We start from the raw sequence: 10,129 nt of genomic DNA on the forward strand, positions 1-10,129 counted from the left end.
TAGTGGGTGGTGTCTATGTAGAGAGAGAGACACCCCGACGTTGGCGACCGCTGACAGGATATTAAGTACAGTCATTTATACTTATACTTATACTTACAACTAAGGTAAACCCCGACGTTGGCGATCTTGCCAGGTGTCCGGGATAAAGATCTTGTATGCACTGTTACCTACCCCCTCGCACTCCCCGACATTGGCGACCTTGCCAGGGTTACGATCAGGATAACGATCAAGGTAATGGTCAGGATAACGATCAAGAAAAAGGTTGCAATTGTGGTACTTTACAGTGGTATTAGGTATCAGGTACAGGCTATCACTCGTAGCACAAGATGGAGGATGATAAGGTAGCAAGGTTCATTGACACTAGAGATGAGCAGATGCTGGAGGATTGCACCAAGGCACAGCTGCAATCGATAGCCGACCCCTGTGGGATAAAATTGAGATCTTCCAAAGTGGGAGAGAGAAGGCTTGAGATCATGGCACAGCTCAGGACACGAGATGAGGCTTTGGGGGAGGAACGGCCACAGACACCTGCCAGTTTGGGAGAACATTTGAGCATTGGTGGAAGCAGCAGGGGATCCAGCGGCAGCAGGCGCAGCGTCAAGCTGGAGATATTGAAGCTGCAGCTGGAGGCACAGCTGCACCGGGAAGAGCGAGAGGCACAGCTGCGCAGGGAAGAGCGAGAAGCAGAAGCACAACTGAAACGTGAGGAGCAGGAGCGAGAGGCACAACTTAAACGTGAAGAGCAGGAGCGAGAGGCACAACTGAAACATGAAGAGCAGGAGCGAGAGGCACAGCTGAAACGGGAAGAGCGAGAGGCACAGCTGAAACGGGAAGAGCGAGAGGCACAGCTGCGCAAGGAAGAGCGTGAGCACGAGGCACAGCTGAGGCGTGAAGAAGCACAGCTGAGACGGGAGGAGCGGGAGCTAGAAGCTAAGCTGAAACAGCAAGAGGTCGAAGCACCGCCACAGCAGGAAGACCGCCGAGTGAGAGAGTGAGATTTGCCGGTCTTTGTACCAAACGAAGCTGAAGGTTTCTTTGACCACTTCGAGAGGGTCGCTACATTAAAGAAGTGGCCGAGAGCAGAGTGGGCGGAGCTGGTTCAGAGTAGGCTCACCGGTGAAGCTCGCAAAGCCTACAACATGCTCGACCTCAGGGAGTGTACCAACTACGATGCTGTGAAGAGAGCTGTGCTTCACTCTTTCAAACTGAAGCCGGAATGTTACAGGAAACGTTTTAGGGAATGTACCCGTTTGCCAAGAAAATCTTATGCAGAGACGGCGGGGGACATGGAGAGAAAATTCCTGAAGTGGCTGGAGTCTGAAGGAGCGAAGTCGGCTGAAGATGTCAAGAGGCTAATGGTCATGGAGAAGTTTATGTCCGTGCTCTCTCCTGAGATCATGATTAGTGTAAAGGAGGCGGACATAAAGGACCTGAGGTCCGCGGCCGACAGAGCTGACATGCTGGAAGAAGCTTTGCGACCACGCCGAGAGGGACAGCACCGACCGCCAGTATACTCCGGATATGGGAGAAGTTATAGAAGAACGGACGGATGGAGGACAGGAGCGAGTTCTCCCAAGTCCCACCTCTCGAGTGGAGACAGTAGAGGATCAAAGAGTGCTGTGGAGCTGGTAAAGAAGTCCCTAGCTGAGAGTTCAGGAGCTGTTGCTGAAACGGAGACAACGGAAGGCGCGAGGAAGACCCACGGAGCGACAGCCTCTGGAGGCGTTGCCAGGGCGGGCGGTGGTGGATGGTCACCGCCGGGGAAGTTCCGCTGCTACAATTGTGGGGGATTTGGACACTTCTCGCGGGAATGCAAACGCCCTAAGCAGCGGGGGAACGTTGCTTTCGTGAGGGTCGAGGACCAGATGGCCGAGAGGGTGCGGGATGAACCCGTACTGAGTGGGGAGAAAAGAGTTCACCCATTCGTGTGTGAGGGAACCGTAAGGATGGGGGAGGCAGACCCCATTTCGGTGAAGATACTGAGAGACACTGGGGCAGATTTTAGATTGAGCCTCAGATTGAGCAGACTCAATCAAATTGTCTCTGATTTTTAAGAAACTTAATATAAATTTGGTGTTTACTAATAGTACGATCAAATCCAATTTAATAAAAAACTCCCCTGATACAGCAGGTTGTGTGTATTCGATTCCCTGCAATGATTGTGATTCTGTGTACCTTGGACAAACAGGAAAGTCCTTACAATTGCGGTTGTCACAACATGCTTATAGTATAAGAACTGCCCAAACGTCTAATGCATTGTATCTACATACGAGTTTATGCGATCACAATATTAACTGGAATGGGGCAAAAACCATTACCAATTGTGGGGATTTCGTGGAACGGAATTTGATTGAGTCTGCTCTAATCAGTCAGTGTCCAAATCTTCTTAATGTTAGTACTGGAATGTACAAACTTGATCCATTTTTAAGTTATAATATTGCACAACAGTTTAAGAAACAACTCTGATAGAGAGGCTTACAATGTCTCATTATAATTGTATATTCATATATTGTGTGTTCATGAGGCTTTTCTTTAATCTTTCATCCTTATTCTCTGACCGCTTAATCCTCTTTGACCTTTTTTACTTAAAAGCTTCAAGGTATTATATCCGTATCAACAACGAAACATCAAGTACATGCAGAAAGTCACTCTCTCTTCATAGAACCAGGGCTCGTCTAGAGGGCAACACTCCCCCTCTTGTCAATGTCAGCTGGGCGACCTCCCTCACCATGTGAATACTTATGTACTTGTTTCTTTGGCGTAAAGTGCCTATTTCTTTAAATTTGCAGGGATCACTATGTTTGTCATCAACACAATATTTTCTATAATGGCAATAGAACGCAATGAATCACCACACTGATCTCAAGTTCAATAACTCATTTCTACAGCAATTAACATAATATTTCACTATAATGGCATTACACACGGCAGGGTATATTCCCTAAAACGTTTCCTGTAACATTCCGGCTTCAGTTTGAAAGAGTGAAGCACAGCTCTCTTCACAGCATCGTAGTTGGTACACTCCCTGAGGTCGAGCATGTTGTAGGCTTTGCGAGCTTCACCGGTGAGCCTACTCTGAACCAGCTCCGCCCACTCTGCTCTCGGCCACTTCTTTAATGTAGCGACCCTCTCGAAGTGGTCAAAGAAACCTTCAGCTTCGTTTGGTACAAAGACCGGCAAATCTCACTCTCTCACTCGGCGGTCTTCCTGCTGTGGCGGTGCTTCGACCTCTTGCTGTTTCAGCTTAGCTTCTAGCTCCCGCTCCTCCCGTCTCAGCTGTGCTTCTTCACGCCTCAGCTGTGCCTCGTGCTCACGCTCTTCCTTGCGCAGCTGTGCCTCTCGCTCTTCCCGTTTCAGCTGTGCCTCTCGCTCTTCCCGTTTCAGCTGTGCCTCTCGCTCCTGCTCTTCATGTTTCAGTTGTGCCTCTCGCTCCTGCTCTTCACGTTTAAGTTGTGCCTCTCGCTCCTGCTCCTCACGTTTCAGTTGTGCTTCTGCTTCTCGCTCTTCCCTGCGCAGCTGTGCCTCTCGCTCTTCCCGGTGCAGCTGTGCCTCCAGCTGCAGCTTCAATATCTCCAGCTTGACGCTGCGCCTGCTGCCGCTGGATCCCCTGCTGCTTCCACCAATGCTCAAATGTTCTCCCAAACTGGCAGGTGTCTGTGGCCGTTCCTCCCCCAAAGCCTCATCTCGTGTCCTGAGCTGTGCCATGATCTCAAGCCTTCTCTCTCCCACTTTGGAAGATCTCAATTTTATCCCACAGGGGTCGGCTATCGATTGCAGCTGTGCCTTGGTGCAATCCTCCAGCATCTGCTCATCTCTAGTGTCAATGAACCTTGCTACCTTATCATCCTCCATCTTGTGCTACGAGTGATAGCCTGTACCTGATACCTAATACCACTGTAAAGTACCACAATTGCAACCTTTTTCTTGATCGTTATCCTGACCATTACCTTGATCGTTATCCTGATCGTAACCCTGGCAAGGTCGCCAATGTCGGGGAGTGCGAGGGGGTAGGTAACAGTGCATACAAGATCTTTATCCCGGACACCTGGCAAGATCGCCAACGTCGGGGTTTACCTTAGTTGTAAGTATAAGTATAAGTATAAATGACTGTACTTAATATCCTGTCAGCGGTCGCCAACGTCGGGGTGTCTCTCTCTCTACATAGACACCACCCACTAGTATTAGCGATAACTGTTACTGACCGTAGCCCTGCGGGTCTTCACTCAATCCTCGTGGCGCCACTGTTCGCCAGGAGAGTATCCCAGTCAATCTCCAGCCGGTCTTTAAAGCCAAAGACGAGTGAGAACACAGATGCTCTTTCCTAACCGTGTGCCCGCCCCAACAAGGGCTCTACTACTAACTGCAAGGTCGCCAACTGGTATTTCCCGTGTCCAGTAACACATCAATGGTATTGTGGTACTAGTGGCAGAGAGCTCACTCATTAAATCTGGTCACAGGCAGGTATATGTCTCTAATACTCTCACTCTTTGGAACTGTTCTATAGCAACAAGATATATGGAGGGATAATACAAACACGAAGGTATTTTGTATTTTACTTAAAAGCTTCAAGGTATTATATCCGTATCAACAACGAAACATCAAGTACATGCAGAAAGTCACTCTCTCTTCATAGAACCAGGGCTCGTCTAGAGGGCAACACTCCCCCTCTTGTCAATGTCAGCTGGGCGACCTCCCTCACCATGTGAATACTTATGTACTTGTTTCTTTGGCGTAAAGTGCCTATTTCTTTAAATTTGCAGGGATCACTATGTTTGTCATCAACACAATATTTTCTATAATGGCAATAGAACGCAATGAATCACCACACTGATCTCAAGTTCAATAACTCATTTCTACAGCAATTAACATAATATTTCACTATAATGGCATTACACACGGCAGGGTATATTCCCTAAAACGTTTCCTGTAACATTCCGGCTTCAGTTTGAAAGAGTGAAGCACAGCTCTCTTCACAGCATCGTAGTTGGTACACTCCCTGAGGTCGAGCATGTTGTAGGCTTTGCGAGCTTCACCGGTGAGCCTACTCTGAACCAGCTCCGCCCACTCTGCTCTCGGCCACTTCTTTAATGTAGCGACCCTCTCGAAGTGGTCAAAGAAACCTTCAGCTTCGTTTGGTACAAAGACCGGCAAATCTCACTCTCTCACTCGGCGGTCTTCCTGCTGTGGCGGTGCTTCGACCTCTTGCTGTTTCAGCTTAGCTTCTAGCTCCCGCTCCTCCCGTCTCAGCTGTGCTTCTTCACGCCTCAGCTGTGCCTCGTGCTCACGCTCTTCCTTGCGCAGCTGTGCCTCTCGCTCTTCCCGTTTCAGCTGTGCCTCTCGCTCTTCCCGTTTCAGCTGTGCCTCTCGCTCCTGCTCTTCATGTTTCAGTTGTGCCTCTCGCTCCTGCTCTTCACGTTTAAGTTGTGCCTCTCGCTCCTGCTCCTCACGTTTCAGTTGTGCTTCTGCTTCTCGCTCTTCCCTGCGCAGCTGTGCCTCTCGCTCTTCCCGGTGCAGCTGTGCCTCCAGCTGCAGCTTCAATATCTCCAGCTTGACGCTGCGCCTGCTGCCGCTGGATCCCCTGCTGCTTCCACCAATGCTCAAATGTTCTCCCAAACTGGCAGGTGTCTGTGGCCGTTCCTCCCCCAAAGCCTCATCTCGTGTCCTGAGCTGTGCCATGATCTCAAGCCTTCTCTCTCCCACTTTGGAAGATCTCAATTTTATCCCACAGGGGTCGGCTATCGATTGCAGCTGTGCCTTGGTGCAATCCTCCAGCATCTGCTCATCTCTAGTGTCAATGAACCTTGCTACCTTATCATCCTCCATCTTGTGCTACGAGTGATAGCCTGTACCTGATACCTAATACCACTGTAAAGTACCACAATTGCAACCTTTTTCTTGATCGTTATCCTGACCATTACCTTGATCGTTATCCTGATCGTAACCCTGGCAAGGTCGCCAATGTCGGGGAGTGCGAGGGGGTAGGTAACAGTGCATACAAGATCTTTATCCCGGACACCTGGCAAGATCGCCAACGTCGGGGTTTACCTTAGTTGTAAGTATAAGTATAAGTATAAATGACTGTACTTAATATCCTGTCAGCGGTCGCCAACGTCGGGGTGTCTCTCTCTCTACATAGACACCACCCACTAGTATTAGCGATAACTGTTACTGACCGTAGCCCTGCGGGTCTTCACTCAATCCTCGTGGCGCCACTGTTCGCCAGGAGAGTATCCCAGTCAATCTCCAGCCGGTCTTTAAAGCCAAAGACGAGTGAGAACACAGATGCTCTTTCCTAACCGTGTGCCCGCCCCAACAAGGGCTCTACTACTAACTGCAAGGTCGCCAACTGGTATTTCCCGTGTCCAGTAACACATCAATGGTATTGTGGTACTAGTGGCAGAGAGCTCACTCATTAAATCTGGTCACAGGCAGGTATATGTCTCTAATACTCTCACTCTTTGGAACTGTTCTATAGCAACAAGATATATGGAGGGATAATACAAACACGAAGGTATTTTGTATTTTACTTAAAAGCTTCAAGGTATTATATCCGTATCAACAACGAAACATCAAGTACATGCAGAAAGTCACTCTCTCTTCATAGAACCAGGGCTCGTCTAGAGGGCAACACTCCCCCTCTTGTCAATGTCAGCTGGGCGACCTCCCTCACCATGTGAATACTTATGTACTTGTTTCTTTGGCGTAAAGTGCCTATTTCTTTAAATTTGCAGGGATCACTATGTTTGTCATCAACACAATATTTTCTATAATGGCAATAGAACGCAATGAATCACCACACTGATCTCAAGTTCAATAACTCATTTCTACAGCAATTAACATAATATTTCACTATAATGGCATTACACACGGCAGGGTATATTCCCTAAAACGTTTCCTGTAACATTCCGGCTTCAGTTTGAAAGAGTGAAGCACAGCTCTCTTCACAGCATCGTAGTTGGTACACTCCCTGAGGTCGAGCATGTTGTAGGCTTTGCGAGCTTCACCGGTGAGCCTACTCTGAACCAGCTCCGCCCACTCTGCTCTCGGCCACTTCTTTAATGTAGCGACCCTCTCGAAGTGGTCAAAGAAACCTTCAGCTTCGTTTGGTACAAAGACCGGCAAATCTCACTCTCTCACTCGGCGGTCTTCCTGCTGTGGCGGTGCTTCGACCTCTTGCTGTTTCAGCTTAGCTTCTAGCTCCCGCTCCTCCCGTCTCAGCTGTGCTTCTTCACGCCTCAGCTGTGCCTCGTGCTCACGCTCTTCCTTGCGCAGCTGTGCCTCTCGCTCTTCCCGTTTCAGCTGTGCCTCTCGCTCTTCCCGTTTCAGCTGTGCCTCTCGCTCCTGCTCTTCATGTTTCAGTTGTGCCTCTCGCTCCTGCTCTTCACGTTTAAGTTGTGCCTCTCGCTCCTGCTCCTCACGTTTCAGTTGTGCTTCTGCTTCTCGCTCTTCCCTGCGCAGCTGTGCCTCTCGCTCTTCCCGGTGCAGCTGTGCCTCCAGCTGCAGCTTCAATATCTCCAGCTTGACGCTGCGCCTGCTGCCGCTGGATCCCCTGCTGCTTCCACCAATGCTCAAATGTTCTCCCAAACTGGCAGGTGTCTGTGGCCGTTCCTCCCCCAAAGCCTCATCTCGTGTCCTGAGCTGTGCCATGATCTCAAGCCTTCTCTCTCCCACTTTGGAAGATCTCAATTTTATCCCACAGGGGTCGGCTATCGATTGCAGCTGTGCCTTGGTGCAATCCTCCAGCATCTGCTCATCTCTAGTGTCAATGAACCTTGCTACCTTATCATCCTCCATCTTGTGCTACGAGTGATAGCCTGTACCTGATACCTAATACCACTGTAAAGTACCACAATTGCAACCTTTTTCTTGATCGTTATCCTGACCATTACCTTGATCGTTATCCTGATCGTAACCCTGGCAAGGTCGCCAATGTCGGGGAGTGCGAGGGGGTAGGTAACAGTGCATACAAGATCTTTATCCCGGACACCTGGCAAGATCGCCAACGTCGGGGTTTACCTTAGTTGTAAGTATAAGTATAAGTATAAATGACTGTACTTAATATCCTGTCAGCGGTCGCCAACGTCGGGGTGTCTCTCTCTCTACATAGACACCACCCACTAGTATTAGCGATAACTGTTACTGACCGTAGCCCTGCGGGTCTTCACTCAATCCTCGTGGCGCCACTGTTCGCCAGGAGAGTATCCCAGTCAATCTCCAGCCGGTCTTTAAAGCCAAAGACGAGTGAGAACACAGATGCTCTTTCCTAACCGTGTGCCCGCCCCAACAAGGGCTCTACTACTAACTGCAAGGTCGCCAACTGGTATTTCCCGTGTCCAGTAACACATCAATGGTATTGTGGTACTAGTGGCAGAGAGCTCACTCATTAAATCTGGTCACAGGCAGGTATATGTCTCTAATACTCTCACTCTTTGGAACTGTTCTATAGCAACAAGATATATGGAGGGATAATACAAACACGAAGGTATTTTGTATTTTACTTAAAAGCTTCAAGGTATTATATCCGTATCAACAACGAAACATCAAGTACATGCAGAAAGTCACTCTCTCTTCATAGAACCAGGGCTCGTCTAGAGGGCAACACTCCCCCTCTTGTCAATGTCAGCTGGGCGACCTCCCTCACCATGTGAATACTTATGTACTTGTTTCTTTGGCGTAAAGTGCCTATTTCTTTAAATTTGCAGGGATCACTATGTTTGTCATCAACACAATATTTTCTATAATGGCAATAGAACGCAATGAATCACCACACTGATCTCAAGTTCAATAACTCATTTCTACAGCAATTAACATAATATTTCACTATAATGGCATTACACACGGCAGGGTATATTCCCTAAAACGTTTCCTGTAACATTCCGGCTTCAGTTTGAAAGAGTGAAGCACAGCTCTCTTCACAGCATCGTAGTTGGTACACTCCCTGAGGTCGAGCATGTTGTAGGCTTTGCGAGCTTCACCGGTGAGCCTACTCTGAACCAGCTCCGCCCACTCTGCTCTCGGCCACTTCTTTAATGTAGCGACCCTCTCGAAGTGGTCAAAGAAACCTTCAGCTTCGTTTGGTACAAAGACCGGCAAATCTCACTCTCTCACTCGGCGGTCTTCCTGCTGTGGCGGTGCTTCGACCTCTTGCTGTTTCAGCTTAGCTTCTAGCTCCCGCTCCTCCCGTCTCAGCTGTGCTTCTTCACGCCTCAGCTGTGCCTCGTGCTCACGCTCTTCCTTGCGCAGCTGTGCCTCTCGCTCTTCCCGTTTCAGCTGTGCCTCTCGCTCTTCCCGTTTCAGCTGTGCCTCTCGCTCCTGCTCTTCATGTTTCAGTTGTGCCTCTCGCTCCTGCTCTTCACGTTTAAGTTGTGCCTCTCGCTCCTGCTCCTCACGTTTCAGTTGTGCTTCTGCTTCTCGCTCTTCCCTGCGCAGCTGTGCCTCTCGCTCTTCCCGGTGCAGCTGTGCCTCCAGCTGCAGCTTCAATATCTCCAGCTTGACGCTGCGCCTGCTGCCGCTGGATCCCCTGCTGCTTCCACCAATGCTCAAATGTTCTCCCAAACTGGCAGGTGTCTGTGGCCGTTCCTCCCCCAAAGCCTCATCTCGTGTCCTGAGCTGTGCCATGATCTCAAGCCTTCTCTCTCCCACTTTGGAAGATCTCAATTTTATCCCACAGGGGTCGGCTATCGATTGCAGCTGTGCCTTGGTGCAATCCTCCAGCATCTGCTCATCTCTAGTGTCAATGAACCTTGCTACCTTATCATCCTCCATCTTGTGCTACGAGTGATAGCCTGTACCTGATACCTAATACCACTGTAAAGTACCACAATTGCAACCTTTTTCTTGATCGTTATCCTGACCATTACCTTGATCGTTATCCTGATCGTAACCCTGGCAAGGTCGCCAATGTCGGGGAGTGCGAGGGGGTAGGTAACAGTGCATACAAGATCTTTATCCCGGACACCTGGCAAGATCGCCAACGTCGGGGTTTACCTTAGTTGTAAGTATAAGTATAAGTATAAATGACTGTACTTAATATCCTGTCAGCGGTCGCCAACGTCGGGGTGTCTCTCTCTCTACATAGACACCACCCACTAGTATTAGCGATAACTGTTACTGACCGTAGCCCTGCGGG

At 49.3% G+C, this 10,129-nt stretch overlaps 2 protein-coding genes across 2 annotated transcripts; one reads left to right on the forward strand and one right to left on the reverse strand.

Annotated features, from left to right (window-relative positions):
• Positions 1–326: 326 nt before the first annotated feature.
• On the forward strand, positions 327–995 carry LOC138373067 (uncharacterized). The gene is made up of 2 exons (XM_069339093.1): positions 327–449; positions 624–995. The coding sequence occupies exons 1-2, from the start codon at positions 327–329 to the stop codon at positions 993–995; spliced, it is 495 nt and encodes a 164-aa protein (XP_069195194.1).
• A 2,188-nt stretch (positions 996–3,183) lies between these two features.
• On the reverse strand, positions 3,184–9,765 carry LOC138373068 (trichohyalin-like). The gene is made up of 5 exons (XM_069339094.1): positions 9,643–9,765; positions 9,109–9,468; positions 7,138–7,497; positions 5,167–5,526; positions 3,184–3,555 (listed from the first exon to the last, which is right to left on the reverse strand). The coding sequence occupies exons 1-5, from the start codon at positions 9,763–9,765 to the stop codon at positions 3,184–3,186; spliced, it is 1,575 nt and encodes a 524-aa protein (XP_069195195.1).
• Positions 9,766–10,129: the final 364 nt, after the last annotated feature.

This window comes from Procambarus clarkii, chromosome 41 (assembly GCF_040958095.1).
Source record: "Procambarus clarkii isolate CNS0578487 chromosome 41, FALCON_Pclarkii_2.0, whole genome shotgun sequence".
Taxonomy (NCBI): Eukaryota; Metazoa; Arthropoda; class Malacostraca; order Decapoda; family Cambaridae; genus Procambarus; species Procambarus clarkii.

Coding starts and splice junctions, on each gene's coding strand:
- LOC138373067 (XM_069339093.1), top strand. CDS start 327: ATGGAGGATGATAAGGTAGCAAGGTTCATTGACACTAGAGATGAGCAG. Junction 450..623: donor TAAAATTGAGATCTTCCAAA/GTGGGAGAGAGA, acceptor TTGAAGCTGCAG/CTGGAGGCACAGCTGCACCG.
- LOC138373068 (XM_069339094.1), bottom strand. CDS start 9,765: ATGGAGGATGATAAGGTAGCAAGGTTCATTGACACTAGAGATGAGCAG. Junction 7,498..9,108: donor CACAGCAGGAAGACCGCCGA/GTGAGAGAGTGA, acceptor TTGAAGCTGCAG/CTGGAGGCACAGCTGCACCG. Junction 3,556..5,166: donor CACAGCAGGAAGACCGCCGA/GTGAGAGAGTGA, acceptor TTGAAGCTGCAG/CTGGAGGCACAGCTGCACCG.